The 16,710-nt window shown below is 32.3% G+C and overlaps 1 protein-coding gene across 1 annotated transcript in view; it reads right to left on the reverse strand.

Moving 5' to 3' along the window:
* Nucleotides 1–8,395: 8,395 nt before the first annotated feature.
* The window catches only part of LOC129219154 (formin-J-like), a 35,376-nt gene continuing 27,061 nt past the window's right edge, over nt 8,396–16,710 (reverse strand). The window contains exons 9-14 of the mRNA XM_054853474.1: nt 15,551–15,621; nt 15,349–15,469; nt 14,365–14,529; nt 13,401–13,506; nt 12,069–12,543; nt 8,396–11,469 (exon numbers count right to left, since the gene is read on the reverse strand). Coding sequence (XP_054709449.1) covers nt 8,481–11,469; nt 12,069–12,543; nt 13,401–13,506; nt 14,365–14,529; nt 15,349–15,469; nt 15,551–15,621 — 3,927 coding nt within the window. The 3' untranslated portion in view covers nt 8,396–8,480. The remainder of the gene's footprint in view (nt 11,470–12,068; nt 12,544–13,400; nt 13,507–14,364; nt 14,530–15,348; nt 15,470–15,550; nt 15,622–16,710) is intronic.

Consider the following 16,710-nt stretch of genomic DNA (forward strand, 5'->3'; position numbering starts at 1 on the left):
TTTCAATCATGCATTATTTGTAATAAAACTGGTCTACTTATATACCTATTATTAAAACATAGTTAATGTCAATGAATGAAAATAGCTAAAAAGTTTTGCATTTCATATATTGTGGGAAATATATTATGTTTATAAAAGTAAAGAATTAATATCTACAAATGCTTGAAGATTTACAAAAAATATTAATAAAAAAAAAATCCGAATTTTTTTTATTTAAAAAAAAATTACAATTAAACTGTTTTCATATAGAATTTCCCTCTTTTTCCTATATTTAACTACTGTGTACATCAATTGAGGAAGTGAGAAGCAAAGGGATGTAAGTGGAAAAATTAAAAATTTGGAGATAACCGGTACACGTGGTAGGTGAAATTCTCCTCTATCTTGGATCAAGAGATAGTACTAGTAGCCCTGGTAGTTGCTGCTATACAGCATGATTTAGAAAAAAATTTCAATGAAAGCCTACCTAGGATGTTAACTTTAAACGCGTTTTGCTCAAAACTTGAAAATATTCACTTACATCCCTTTGCTTCTCACTGCCTCAATTAATTTGTTGTAAACGAACTTGAAAGTAATTTTTTTTTTCAATTTTTTTTGTTGATTACTTTTAATTAACCAACATTTTTCAGCACCCTTTTCATTTTTTAAAGATATGATTATCAAAAAATTAATTTAATAACTTGTATTCTATTTTATTTAAATTTTTTTTCACCTGGCATTAAGTCATATGAATGTTTATTGTAAAAAGTAAATGAACAAGAATAAAATAATTCTCTTAATGCGTTTTTATTCATTTCTAAAATATTTTTCAACAAAGTTGAATGAACACTCTCCTCAGTTGAGGTTAGTTTAACTTTTAGGTCCAGAGGATTAATTTTAAATCATCCAAATGTAACAAATTACAGTACCCAAGAAAGTTCAATGTTTGTTATTTATTTCGTCCAATTTTTAATTACTCCTTACATGAATCGTAGCTCTTACATATCCTAAGTCTATTTCATGTGAATGTGCCATGTATTTATTCAGAACAACCCAAATGGAAAAAATTTTGAATATTACCTTATTCTTGTCTCTTTATATAATTTCATTTTTCTAACAACTCTAGGCAATTTGAATTTTATCATATTCATATATTACTGAATTTCAAAACATATTTATTCATCCATTAACACCAAGTGTAACCAATTCTAATACACTCTTCTTATCGTTCCTTTATAAGATTGCGCTATCTAATGTAAATAATCATGTATGTAAACGAAAAAGTCTATTTTTCCTTTTTTTTCCCACCGTAAACAATAAAGTTAACCTATGTAATTTTTTATGCATGAATATTTCTGCTAATTATAAAGAATAAATGAATACGAAAAAAAAGCGAACCTTCGTTAAGAGGGCTATGCAACCTTATTTTTAAAATTATTATTGATTGATACTCATAAATCTATCCACTAGATGGCAGCATGAACGATAAAAAAAATCAAGAAGAAATGGGGCAAGATGGTGTGTGTGGGGGGGGGGGGGGGCTCGAGCCCCCTTTAGAAATTAGAAATTCCTTGCTTTTAGTACTTTTTTTCTTTGCAAAAATGCAAAAACATTTATTCTCCAGCCATTAATAAATAAGTTATTAAAATTGTAAAATTTTAATGACTCTAATCTGTCCTGAAATCTGCTTTCATGGAAGAAAATATCCTGCTAAACCATGGTTAAAATATATGAGCGCCCACCTTACAATTTTGCATATGGGCGCCCATGCATTAAAGAGACGATCACTTAAACTATTTTTCCTTTCACATGTTGGAAAATTCTCTGAAAACTATACGTTTTTCTTTTTAAACTTATTTTATTGGAATGATTTTACAAATTATTTCGCGCATTCTACTTTATTCACTAACCTTGAATGCGCCAAGTGCAATATTTTTTTTTTGCTTGTTTTTTTCTCATTTAAAATATTGTCGTTTTATTGCAATTGATGGAATCAAAAGTTAAAAGAATTAATTCATACAGCATTAAGAATTCACATAAACTTCTCTTTGTACTAAGAGTCCGAAAGCTTGGTAAATCAGTTAACTGCTAATTATTATTAATTAAAATCAGTTATGCTTCAGTCGGGAAGATGAGAGGAATGGGACAGCTGCATTTATGCCGAAAGAAAATGATTCAGAATCTTTCCTGATTCTAATTTGCTACATTTACTAGACAAGAAAATTTTCTTTAAAATCAGCATAAATGCAGCTGTCACATTCTACCCGACTCTCACTATACGTTGCTTCGGATATTTTTAAAATGAGAAGTAACTTTAAGGTTTATGTTTTAGTTATAAGATTTAAATAGTTTTTAATTAGGAAACAGAAATAATGAAGCATTACTACCAACCATAGTGTAACAATTCACTTAAGTTTACACAGAAAAATGTTTTGCACTTTAAAAATTGAGACGTCTCTTATATTTAAGAAAATCTTCAGTTACGGTATATACTCGCGTATAAGTCAAGAAATTGAGTACAAAAAATGAGGTTTGAAAGTTAGGGGGGGTCGGTCGACTTATACACGGGGCAGAATTCCTGGAAAAATTTCACAAACTATTATAGGAAACAACACTCGAAAACGTGCACATTTTCCCCATTTTAAGTCCAACTCTGTTTAAGGGGGTCCGGGACACATTTTGAAATTTTTTTTATTTTGTACTTTAGAGTTTTGAAATTTTTTGAACTGATTCATCATTTATTTAATAAGCAAAATCATAACATAAATATGAAAAAAAATATTTTTTTATTTAAATTTAATTAGTTTTTTTCAAAAAAATGGGGTTGCTTTAAATTGTTATAACTCAAAATGTTGTTGGTCAATTTTCAATTTTTTTTCAAAAAAGTATGCACAAATATCTAAACTTTAATTTTTATTCGGCGATTTTAAAAATATTGATTCAATAAAAAATATTTGAAGAAAAATTTCGAACAATTCAAAGATGCTTTTTTTTTAAAAAATCATAATTTTTGCAGTAAACGTTTTTTTCAAATTCGCCGAATAAAAGTTAAAGTAAATTGCTTGAAAAAGATATGCTCCAAGTTTCATTACTTTATCTCTATCGGTTCCTGACTTATAAGAGTTTGAATGCAATAAATCGGGAAAAATTGCATCATGGAGAAAAACGCGTTTAAAGTTTTAAAGTTATGTACACATTCGTTAGATGCATGCAACAAAAATAACTATAACTTTCGTTCTATTTAAGGTAGAAACAAGATTCAAACGTTCTCTTAAGCAGAAAAAAACGGAGCAATTTTTCAAATTATATATAAAAAAAAAATTGCAAAATTTGAGGATTTTTGTGTCCCGGACCCCCTTTAAGTAGATGCTATAGAAGTAATTACGCACATTCTGCTATAATTTTTCATGATCTGACGGTGAAATAAAGAGTAAACGTCTGACTACGCGAAAATTGCCCGAATCGCCATATTCGCGATTTTTCCCGATTATCGGGAATGAATGCTCATTTTTTTAAAAAAAATAATGTATAATATGGTTTCAGTGCAGGGTTTTGTTGATTTTTATTCAAAATAAAAGCAACAAGTAACAAAAATCGTAACAGCGAAATCGAAACATTTGCAAAAATCGCGATCACAGAAGTGAACCGCGTTTTGTGCAAAAGAATTATAATCCAACGTTTTTTAACTTAAAAATTTTCATTGCGTTTCATTTCCCTCCTTTTGACAAGGTTTACATTCAAAAATAAGCGGCTAAACATTCCCGATTTTTTTTGAAAGTAGGGGCTCGACTTATCCGCTGGTTTTTGATTTTCCCCCGATTTTCCCCCTAAAAGTACACTGTTAAAAATTCAGGAAGATTTTCTGGTAATTGTTACTGTAAAATGACGGACTAATGCATAGCTGATTTTTACGGTAATTTATACCGGAGAAATAAGCGATCCCAGCGCCAATTGGTTGCTGCGGCCTACCGAGGATACCGTAAAATTTTACAGTAACATTTGATTTTTACGGTAATAGTTACTGGCAACATGGATGCCAGTAACAATTACCGTAAATTTTCCGGAAAATTTTTAACAGTGTAGGGTGTTCGATTTATATACGAGTATATATGGTATTTCCTCATCAGACTTTGATTTCTCTGTTTATTTCCATCATAACAAGGTCATTTAGGCTCCCTTGTCCAACATTGTCCTATAAACTTCAAAAATTTCCTTTACCATCCATATCATCTTCTACACCACCCATTCTATTGATAGAATCAAAACACTGGAATTCTCTAAATTATTTGCATAAATTTCGATTATTGGTCTGAATTCGGAGAATTCTGATTTGAAGACTGGGCGGGTTTTCGATAGTTGAGTTGGGGCAAAACGAATTGAAACTGCAACCCTTACCCGTCTTTCTTCATATTTCAACATCAAGTTTCAATTAAAAAAGGAAAAAGAAAGATATCGATTGCATTTATAAAACGTAAAATACGGTTAATACTGAGGAATTCTTTATGTGAAAATTATTGCTTAGAAGGCAAAATAGATACCAAAAGTTGCAAGCCCTATAAGTAATTTTTAAGCTATCTTTGTGGATGGTCAGAGGACGACAGAGCTGAGGGATCGGGGAAATTTTTGAAACTCTTAAAGTCTTAAAAAGTTTTAGTAAATCTCTTATGGTGTTAGGAAAAGTATTAGGGTTCCAAAGATATTTTTCAAATTGACATCAAAAACTATAATTTTAGGCAATTTTTCGTCTTATTATAAAAAAGAGAGAATAATGTGTCCTTTTCCAATATTTTTTCTCAATTGAAATCAATTTTTTCAATTTACTTTTGGTGAACTATCCAAAATAAAAGTTTTTTAAGGATGCAGTTATAGGTTATCTTGAGAGACGTTAGATGAGATTGCAGGTGGGAGGTAGTGAAATTTGTCCCTTGGAAAACTTTCGAAATTATAAAGACGCAATTTCGTGCTTTCTTTGGTAGTAATGTTAAGGAATGGGTGGAGGTTCGAGGGAGATCCTTGTGAATTAATTGAAATTGACGTTCTAAAAACGTATTCTACTCTTATCTTTGATGATATTTGGCAGAAAATCAGGGTTCTGGATATGTCTCTAGAAATATTTTTACATAGAAATTTCAAAAGTGCAGTTTTATGCAATATTATAAAACAGTAGAGTGGGGTAAAGGTGCTCTTCCTCGAAAAATTTTCAAAATTGAAGACCTTAAAATGCGCTCTTAGGATATGCTTGGTGACATTAGTTAAACATTTTAAGAGTTAAAAAGAGAAAAAAAAAAGATTTAAAATGAAATGAAAATAAAAAAAAAAAGTTATTTAACATAATTTACACATGAATAAGCATTACAACATCAGTAATGACAATTTCAGCAGGGGCCAGGACCCAGTAGGCCCCTTTGGCTACGCCATTCGCCCTTCGTGTTTTGAAACAGAAGATGCATTGCTAAAAGGTCGGGTAAGGTGAAGTAAAGTACTTTTATCTACCAGAGTGTCTGCTGAAAATTTTTTAAGCTTGAATTGAAATCTTTTCAATAAAAACTTTTGACAAATTTGATTCGGATTAACCGAAATTTCGAGAAGCAGGGGTACTGTAAATGTATTGTTGATTTTTTTTTTTTAAATATTTCAGAAAACCAATACTTTTCATTGTTTGATAGAAAGTATATTTATTTTCCTTATACTTGCTAAGATTTATTGCCATATCTGCAGGGCTGAGGAGTTGCCATATCAGCCTGGTCAAGAACTGAGGGCGTGGCCTAGAGTAGAATAGCAGTTTAGTATTCGTTTTATTGGAGGGAGGGGGTTCTGGCAACGAAATTGACTAGGGCCTTGGCTCTCAATGATCTTGTACACATGTGTTCATCCTAATTAGGTTTTTTTTTTTTTTTTGTTTTTTTTGTTTAGGGTGGTTGCAGCTAGGTAATGTTTTTCTACACATCGATTTAGGCATCTGTATTTTTTCAGATAAGTGATTTTGTTATTAAATTTGAATCCACATGGACCATCACTGTAGTACACATGATCTATTAAAGACGGTGCGTGTCTGGAACTTCTTGAAATATATTGATGAATGTACTATTAATGTTTTCCACTGGATTTTCCTACAAAAATTGAGCCACAATTTTTTACCCAGATCAAAAGAACTTTTGTTGATACAAAAAAAAAATCTTTTGATGCATTTATTGAAGTTATTATTATTATTTTCATCTACTATTTTTTTTAATAAGTTTCACACTATGCCAGTAATTTTTTTAATTGAAATGAATATTAGATATACTTGCTTTTGCATCATTTAATCATTTATCTAGTTCTTTGAATTTTCGAAATTTCACATAAAACACAGACTACTTTTCTGAATTTTTTTTTAAAGCTTGGAAATCAAAAACCTCGAATTTCTTCATGCGAGTAGTAGAAATACTGTTCTATATTCCTGCAAAATTTGAAAGTTGTCGGACAAAAGGAGTTAAAATACAACTTCAAAAGTAAAGTGTTTCTTTTATGGCACTAAGCACGTAATTGGGTTTCAATTTCAGCAAAGCTAATACATTCCTTAAAGCTTGAGATTAAAAAATATAATGCTTAATTGTATGAGAAAACTGAAATATCTTCAGTTTTTTAAACACGGTTAAAAGTTTATTATAATAAATTTGAAAAAGTTACTGAAAGCAGATGAATTGCCCTACTCTATAGAATACAACAATATTTAACTTTTATGTTTACATTAAATAGTTAGTAAATTACAAGCCTTCAAAAGTGCTTCATTTAGCATTTATGAGAATACTGTTCAATTTGACCTATTTTCAATCGCATGTAACTACTAAAATGAAAGGTATTAAGACAAAAGATTTTAGATGTTTTTATATAGGCATAAAGGGAACATGTACACCAAATTTCATTAAAATCTGTTACCATGCGGCCACCACTTTTTTGTCATTTTTTCTCATTTCGTATGGAATGACTTCTTCTTGAGAGATCTGTAAAGAATTGAATTTTTGAAAGTGTCCAATACAGTGAGTGCCGGATAATTGAATCAGTGGTTAATTCAATTAGCTGCTTTAATGAATCAAATCCTCAAAAACAACGAAATCCAGATTTGAAATTTAAAAACTGCCGAATACTTGAATCAAACACGCCGCTTAAATCAAGCGTATGTGACTAATCGTTTCCCACAAACACACAGTGCATCAGCGCAGTCTTTTTTCCATGCCTTCTTTTTGTCAAATGAGATTTTTTTTGCAATTAGTGAAAAGAGGTGTTGCACACTTTTAGTGAGCTTTCTCAGGAAAAGTCAAACAAAAGCAGTGAGACGGGGAGAGAAACCTATGGTGTCCGTATTGAGGGACTTTTGCAATTTATGCTTTGCACCATTCGTGTTTTTAAAAAAGAGAGTCTAACTTACTACTTATTTTTAGTAGTCAACAGCAGACATATTTTTTAAAGCGGATAAGTTAAAGTTTGTACTTTTTTCATACTATTTTACGATAAAATTCTTTAAGAAATCAATGAAATGAATATTTTGAGCAATCAACCTACTTTAAATGATGCATTATTTTGTTTGACTAAAATTAAATAGAGTTCTCTTAAATTGCTTTTAGAATACCACATTTGAAAAATGACTCAATTTTGCTTTAAAAGATGTCGATTTTATTGTACTTTTTCTTTGAAATATGTGGTATTAGTTATATGATTCTTTTCCTTTTGGAGTGGTTTCATGCGATGCAATGAAGAAAAAATAGCTCCCCCCCTCCAGCAAATATATATGTAACTACAAAAAAGTGACGTATGAGTTATTCTTTCGAAATCCAGTGCTGCGAGGCAGACCAACGTTCCCCGTGCATGGCGCACGTGTAACCTCTTTACAAGGCCCTTAAAAAAGTAATGTAAAAAAAAGTTATCAATTCAACATTCTCAAAAAATCTGATGAGAAATGTTTAGTGAAACTTATTGTAGAAAATCAAACTGCTCTCTAAATTTTTTCATGAGACAAAAAATGAAAAGTAGAAAAACAGACCAACATGCCCCACTCCCCCTACATATTAATTCATTTGCGAGCAGATATTATTTATTTTTGACTGAATTTCTGCTATAAGTTTAGCTTAGTAAAACAGACAAAATATTATGCTCACTCAGTGTGTTCTTTAAATTGAGTAAAAATTTATTATTTCACTGGAATTCCAATTGAATATTAGTGATTGGGATTTTTAAACTTCTCCAATATCACGTGAAATTTTGATATTTTTGAAAATACCTAAGCATTCAATCAAGATTTTAAAAACGTAAGAGTATTATAATGGGACTAAGTGGTTTGCATATAAAAAAAATCTGCCTTTTGAACTTCAATTGAAGACGACGATACTTCAATTGTATTACAACGCTGAAAAATATTTCACATTTTTAAATGTAGTTTATTGAACATCTTAAAAATGCACATTTCACCGATGCTTACATTTATTTACAGAATCTTTTATATCTATAGCAACTTTTGCTCTCTTGGCCTATTTTGAATGGAATTTGATAGTGTTCGATTTAGCCGATGAGGCTGAAGTTGCTTTCATAAAGCTGCAAGATTTGTCGCTTAGTGTTCTTTGAACAGTCGGTTTTACTGTTGATACTGATTTTGCAGCTGGGAGGGAACTTGAGATGGGTTTGTTTATCCTGAGTCGAGATTTTGGTTTTGACAGTGCAGTGGTTGCTGCAGCATTAGAACGGCGACGTCTAACTAATGGTACAGAAGTTCTTGGGTTAACGCTTTTAACAGTGACGACCGACGTTTCGCTGGATTTTCGTGAAAGATTCAAGCTTTTCTCACTGGATTGACATGAAAGAGATTTTTCACTCCCCCTTCGGGTGTTGCTTCCAAGACTTTGGTTTAATGATCTATCGCTAGATCTTCTTCTCTGATGCTTCGGATTATATACAGATGAGCTAGATTTCGCCTTCACTGGATTCTTTTGTAGAGAACCATTTGACATAAAAGATTTATTTTCATCCGAAGGCGTAGGAGGCATGGATTGAGTAACATCATAATTTTCTAGCTTAAGTGTTCGAAGATTTCTGTTTTTTGTTTCTGGTTTTAATAGTTTGTTGTTGTACGTTCTGGGTGATCGGTTATCTTTGGGATTTGATTCTTTTACACGTAAGTCATTTGAGTTTGATCGTGGAATGTTTATTTCGTTACTTCTTGGCGCATTTCTGAAACTTGACCTACTAGTGGTATTTTGTGATGTTGGGTCTTTTATTGTTTTAGTGATTGGTGAATTTTTGGATTGCAGGACAGGTGTTGCATTTCTCTGCATCGACAACCTCGTTGAATTCGATCTAGAAACATTTGACTTCGGTGTCTTGAAAGAAGATGAATCGTCATGCGTTTTATTGGGATGAGGAGCTGTATATTTTTCGTTTAATGAGTTTGGTCTAAGTAACGTCATTTTTTTAGTGTCCTTGAAAGTTTTATCGCTACAATTATTTTTTGAGCTTTTGCTATGCACTTTGGTTGAATCGGTAGGATTCTGCAAGTTTTGATCGTCTGCTTTTTCATTGTTACTCTCTTTTTTTTGCCTGAAGCTTTTCGGAGATTCCGCTATGTCAGTGTCATAACTGGAACCAGCTTCTTGCGATGCCGCCTCTGATTGTTGCGATTGCGTTTCTTCAAACCCTTCATCCTTTTCGGATTCTGTTCTGCTTTTTATCGGAAGTGGATAAGATTCAAAGTTTTTAACATTATAGCTTACCGGTGCAGCATGAACAATTTTTATTTGGTTTGGATTCGCTACAAAATTCTCCTTCAAGAATTTAGGAGTGATCATAACTGGATTGCATTCAGCAGTCAAGGACGTTTGATTTCCTTTTGAATCTTGCCTTTGATATCCTAATAATCGGGATTTATCTTCCGTAACTGGGTTTGATTTTTCTGCTCTCAAGCTTTTCCTTCTCATTGATAATACATTTTCAATTCGTGGACAAGGGGATTCACAGACGATATTACTTTTTCCCGTTTCCTCTTCGGTCAGATTTGATTTGTTATTAACTTTATTGATATCTGTGTTTGAGGATTTATTTACTGCTTTTAAGTTTTCTGATAAATGAAGAAGTTTCTTTGATAGTCGTGCTTTCAAAGATGTGGAATTCTTTTCCCTTTTCTTGGTATCTGTTAAAGCTTCAGATACTTTCGCATTTTCTTTAGGATCATTCAATAGCTTAATGATATCGTTTTCTTTTGCGTTTTTGGATTTTGCGCTTTCGTTTTTCCCAGTTTCATTTTCATTTTCCATTTTTTCTGAAATAAAAGTGGTTTTAGCTTCCGCAACATTTTCGGTTGTCATGGATTGGGAGCTATTGTCTTGCCTTATTGTTTTAGCCATTTTGACTATGCCATCTTGATTTTCATCTGCTTTCTTTTTCTCCATGTCAGATGCTTTATGTCGAGGTTTCGTCCTCCTCGTAGTTTTTCTTACAGCAGAAAATCTATCGAAATTACTCTCGTCCTCTTTGTCCGATGAAGAGTTTCTTTCTTCAGTCTCAGTCTTATTCCTATCAGCATTTGTATTGGTGAATTGTTTGCTTTCTGACTTCAAAGGAACCGAATCATTTAAATTGCTGGGTATTATGATTTGCCCTTTATGTAAGAGTACATCATCATTAGTCTGTTGAGGACACTTTTCAATTTCGATTTCCTCTCTTATTTTACTCCGGAAGTTTGTCTTATTATCATTCAATGCTGTTACTTTTTCCTTTTGCGACTCATTTCCATTGAGTCTCTCTGGTTTTTCATTGATTTTAGTGATTGTATTTATAGTAGGTTGTTCGATTGGATCTTTTGTTAGCAGTGAAGCTTGAAACAACTCATCTCCTTTGCGCTGATTTATTCCACTTTCATGCAAAGTAATTGAATCTTTCAGGTCTCTTGAATCGGGTTGCTCGTTCTGAGTGACGTCTGGACCTCTGATGTAAAAACTAATTGTGTCTGTTGTTTCTGGTTCTGATAAGTTTTTTCTGCTTCTACTGCGTCTCCGCTCATCATCGACTGATTCACTGCTGTTAGCTACATTTAGATTGCTTTTGCGCCACTTAGACTTATCTTTTAGTCGCCCCTCCGTTACTTCAGGTGATTTTTCGGTTACCAAAGCTGATTTGTTATAAGAATACAACTCAGAATCGGTTTTGTTTTCATGAGGCGTTCGGAAGTTTTCGATCGGGCTTTGGCAATCGTCCGTTTTATTCCACGTCGAAGTTATTCTTCCCCGAACTTCTTGTTCTTGGCGTTTTGATTTTTCCATTGCTATCTTTTCGCGCAGCCTCTTTTCTCGTTCTTGCTCTTTTTCATTTTCTTGTAGCCATTCTTCTATTTTGACACGCCATTGTTTTGGCTTAATGGCATGAGATGACTCTAAGCCTATCGCTTTTCTTTCAAAAAGCGGGGAATTACCAGGTGAGGCTGGACGTTCCCTCTCATTAAGCTCTGCAGACAATATTTCAGGTCTTCTCCTATAATTAAAACATGAAGTAAGTACGTCTTTCTATAAACATTATACACAGAGTTTTTTAAAACTTTGGTTAATTCTTTAGAAGGTGATATAAGAGCTCATGTGGAGCGAAAATTAACATAGATACCCTTGTATACCCTTGTTTTTGTAACAATTGTGTTCAAGGGCAGGTCAAAAAATTTAAAGCATCCCTAATTTCTGAAACTACTAAAAACGCACCACAAAATTAAAATGCTCAAAATACATGTAATTTACCGAAAAGGAAAGAATACACAAAGTGGCTAGTGTAATAATAGGCTGGATTAAACGTCGTTCTGAGCTGAGCATGAAAATGCCTCGATTTAAGCAGAAACAATGGTTGCATGTATAAAACCTTTTTTTAACGTAGTACATTTTGGGTTTACTGGACATTGGCTGCTATCTTTTTTTTTTTAGTGTGAAGCATTACCAACAGCCTATCATTTTGGAAAGACAACCATGAGTTAATTTATAAAAGTAAGGCAATTGTCTGTCTTAGCTTTTCTAACTGAAAATAAATTGCAGTTTAAGGGGTTAACGATCCTAGTTGTATTCACAGGTAGCGAAATACATTTTACTTACCTGCGGGATGACCGCCTCAAATGGGATCTGTCTAACGAACTAGTGTCCATCAGTTGCGTTTTGTCCAATTTTGGATCTGCTTCTGCAGACTGTTTCAAAAAGTCCATCAAGCTGGATTCACGATCTTCCGAGCTTAGCCTACTTCTACGTCGTCTCAATGTGCCGTTTGGTGTGACGTCAGGAGAGTCCATCGTATCCAAATCTCCAGAGAAGCCATTTATTGCCGAATTTGAAGATCCAATTCTTCGAGTGACTCTGGGAGATGCATCTTCTTCAGATGGGACACTGGATGTGAGGCTGTTCAGTCGAAGAAGTTCCGTTGGGTGATCCTGAGAGGAAGCTTTCACTTTGCTTGAACTGCGAGTGGATTTGAAACTGCCACTGTCACAGAAACGGTTCAGGCCACGACCATCTTCAAGCAGCATGTCTAAAATGTTATCGCTCTCGCTGCCGGAATATGAAGATGGCCGATTTTCTGAAAGAAAACGTAAACTTTAATTCAAAAGTTCACAAAACTAATAACGATATTTCTACACTAAAAGTGAAAATTAACTACACAGTAGACTTCCGATTATTCGGCTTGGATGGGGGTAATCCGGTTGAAACGGAGAATGAAAAATAAAATCATGTGATTGAAAAAAAAAATGCACTATTTAAAGCTGTATTAACAATTAAACAGCATTAAATTGTTTAAAATACACCACCAGCTCAGTTATTCCATCCGAGGACTGCAGTTTCGTGCTTTTTAACACTCATCAGTCTGGAATAGGAATCACCTGAGCTGGAGGCGAAAAACCTCTTAAAGGAGCCGAGAGCCAAACAAACTGGTAGCTAATGTTGAATTCGCACGCCAGATGAGTGACCGCAGTAATGGTGCGGTTCAACTCAAAGATTGATGGCAAAGCATGGTATTTTGTAATAAGTTACCGCCTTAAGCCAGGGCTAAGGCAGATATACATACTGAAGAAATACTTATAAGTATTTCAGCCTTAGCCCTGACTTAGTAACTTACTACAAAACATGAAACTGCATTGAACAACTGAAGAATAATATTAAAAACATTTATAAACTTTATGATTACCTTAAGGGAACGACATTCCCTGACTTTCTTCTATTGTATTTTAAACCTCCAAAATAACAATTATATTAAAAAAAACTTTACTTTATTTCAACTCGTTCAGGAAGATCAAAATAATATTTTACAGTTTCTGAAATAACCCCGCGATACAAAATCTTCATTTCATGCAGTATCTTTCTTTTTATTTAAAAATGTAATTGCTGATTGAACTGTCAAAATAAATGAAATATTTAATCACAGCCAAAGAATGTGACCTGATATGTTACCTGAAGAGTTTTTCTTTTTCAGTAACAATTGTTCTTCTCGCTGTCTTTTCAATTCAGCAGCTCTTTTCTCTTGTTGACGTCGTCTTTTGTTTTCCTAATTATAAAAAAAGTTTAGTTTCAATTTGCTTTGTAGAATTTCTTGCACTAAAATATTTTTTTTCTCTCAAAGAAAAAATATCTTGCCTATCTCAACCCAGTAATAGAAAGTAGTACTTAAAACTTAGTCTCAAAAGTAATGCTTGCTATTGCTTAGCTAAAGACGATAGGATTTCTTTTTTTTTCCGTTGTAGCTTTAATTTTGAAGCTTCAGAGCAGTGTTTTTCAAATTTTATGTGCCCGCTGCCTCCTTTTCTCATAAAGAACTTGTAATCCCTTCAATTTTCACAATAATCCTATTCCATCAATTCTATCCGTGAGTTGCAATTTATTTAATGGGTTGGAAAACAATATCATTTTTATGTAAAACAGATTTTATGCTCTAAAACATATTTTTTATTATTATATTTTAATATGAGTGTTGATAATTTATTTTGGCAACTCGTGAAAAAATATCTAGATATGATATTTTTAAAACATTGGTGAAATATTAATGCAATAGTTAAGGCATGCTTTTGAGCTTTAAATTTCTCATTCCATGGTGTCATTGAAAATATATATCAAAGTTCTTAGTGTAGGCGCTCAACCCCGAAAGCCATAAAGGTGACGTTTTGTTAATTTTTACTTTCTGTTACCGATTTTTTTCCCCGTGTGTGTGTATTAAAAATATGCTTGTAACAGCTGCATACTTCCATATGGAGGCGCACCTCACCAATTGGAAAACACTCCTTTAGAGTGAAATCCAATGATTATTTTCTTAAATGGCAATGAATTAATAAAATAAAAAACTTTGAAATTGACAGAGAAAAATAACATTGAGGAATTATTGAAAAAAAAAAGTATGTATGCGTCATACCTCAATTGCTGCTTTAAACTTTTGACAGAAGCTATGAAATATCTTGAAACATTCCTCTAATTTGAAAGACTGCAGATCTTCACAAAGAAACTCGGCAAGGTCTTCCCGGATTTTGTCCAGACTGTCGATATCCTTTTGAACTGTGTTCGTTTCTCTTACAGCAAACTTGGAATTAAAAAAAAAAAAGAAATAAAAAGTAGGTTAGACAGGAAGTTCGTCCAAAACTAAACTATTTTCCTGCATGCCAAGCCAACTTTCTGGCATCAAATAAGGCTCTCTTTGAATCGGCTTAGTCTTCAGAGAATTTTGTGTGTGTATATATATATATATATATATATATATATATATATATATATATATATATATATATATATATATATATAATAAATTTATAATTAACACATATTTATGAAACGAAAATTACGTCTTTTTATGCAAAGGAAAACTAGTGCTGAATATAAATATCGTATGAAATGCAAGAATTTAATATCTTCGTACCGAAAAATAAATAAGCTAAACAACAACGTTAAAAAAAACCTGCACACTGTTAAAAATTCAGGAAGATTTTCTGGTAATTGTTACTGTAAAATGGTGGACTTACAGAATCGCTGATTTTTACGGTAATTTATACCGGAGAAATAAGCGATTCCAGCTCCAATTGGTTACTGTGACCTACCGAGGAAACTGTTAAATTTTACTGTAACATTTGACTCTTGCGGTAATAGTTACTGGCAACATGGATGCCTGTAACAGTTACCGTAAATTTTCCGGAAAATTTTTAACAGTGTACATACGTGTTTCCGGTTTACAAAGAGCCCCAACAATATTTTTATTGCAAAAAAAAAAAAAAGTGAGCTTATGGATTTAAAGGCAGTCAACAAAAGATAAGTTTGCTAAATATTGTTACTAATACCAATCCACATAAAATGAAAGTACGATGTATGCAAATGAAATGAAAGTTATACATAAAGAGGACAAGTTTACCGTCAAAAATTCTTCCATTTGTTCTTTGATATCATCTTCGGATGTAGAGACCTGTTGTGAAATTTTTGACACTTTTTGACTGAGATTAATTGTTTCTGCTTTCAAATTTTCAATAGATAGCCTGGAAACAAAACAAAATAACATTAAGAAAAAAGAAAGTGCTGGAAGCAAAATAATAAAAACTAGTATGACAAAGTTTTACTTTGATGCATCTTCCAAACTGGTTAGAAGATCTGGGAAATCCAGCAGGTTTCGATATTTTTTCTCGGCTTCCTGCAATATTTTAAAACGTTCAAAATCTTATTCGTTTCTAAAATCTATTGCATTTTTAAGAGTTAAATTGATTTTTAGGACTTATTTTCATTCCTTTATTAGTGAAAATTATTATTTTTTTAAATATTAATATGTGATTGAAATTTTTCTTTGTGAAAGTGAAATCGCCAAATGAGGCATTGAGAAGCAAAGGGATGTAAAAAGGACATTATCAAGTATTGAATAAAACGGGTTTAAAAGTAAGGTCCTAGGTAGGCTTTCATTGATTTTTTTTCTAAATCATGATGTTTGGCAGCATCTACCAGAGCTACTAGTACAGCGGTTCCCAACTTTTTACCCCTTGCGAACCCCTTCCAAATCCGAAAGAAGTTGGCGAACCCCTTGGGTACTAAGTAATAAGTTATAAGCAAAAAAAAAAAAAAAAAAAAAAGGCACGCACACACAAACAATAATACTAGGAAAATTTTATTTTAGTTTGATACTGCTCCATAGTTTATAACAAGAACGTAAACATAATTGAAAAATATATAATTACAAATAATTGCTACGAACTAAAATGATACCTAAAAATATATGTATGAAAAATAAATTCACCAAATATTATACTCAGGGTCATTCCATACAGATTCAACGGATGAGTTCGCTCGACCATTTTTAATTTTTTTGAAACTCATATTCCAAAATGATGCATATGAATGATGTTTAAAACCACTTTTATTTTTTCTCTAACCTTAACCCTTGATTTTTTAGGGGTCATCAAAAGTGATTTTTGCAGTCAAAAATGGGACTTTTAGACCTTTGCATTTTGGCCAAAATCTATTTGAATTACATTTATGATAGTTAATTTTACGCTTTGATGTTAAAGTGCATAAGATGATAGTCTCACACGCTGAGTTACGTGGGTGTAACTTAATAATTAAAATAATGGCAACAGATAAAATTCTTCTTAAGCTGTCAATCATGTATGAAATACTCATTTATATCCAAATATTTCTAAGTTATCAAATTAAGAGTTTTTTTTACACTTAAAATATGTTTTTTCAGTATAATATATTATATAGGCCATTTAAGAAAGTGCAATGAAGTTTT

Source organism: Uloborus diversus, chromosome 3 (assembly GCF_026930045.1).
Source record: "Uloborus diversus isolate 005 chromosome 3, Udiv.v.3.1, whole genome shotgun sequence".
NCBI lineage: Eukaryota > Metazoa > Arthropoda > Arachnida > Araneae > Uloboridae > Uloborus > Uloborus diversus.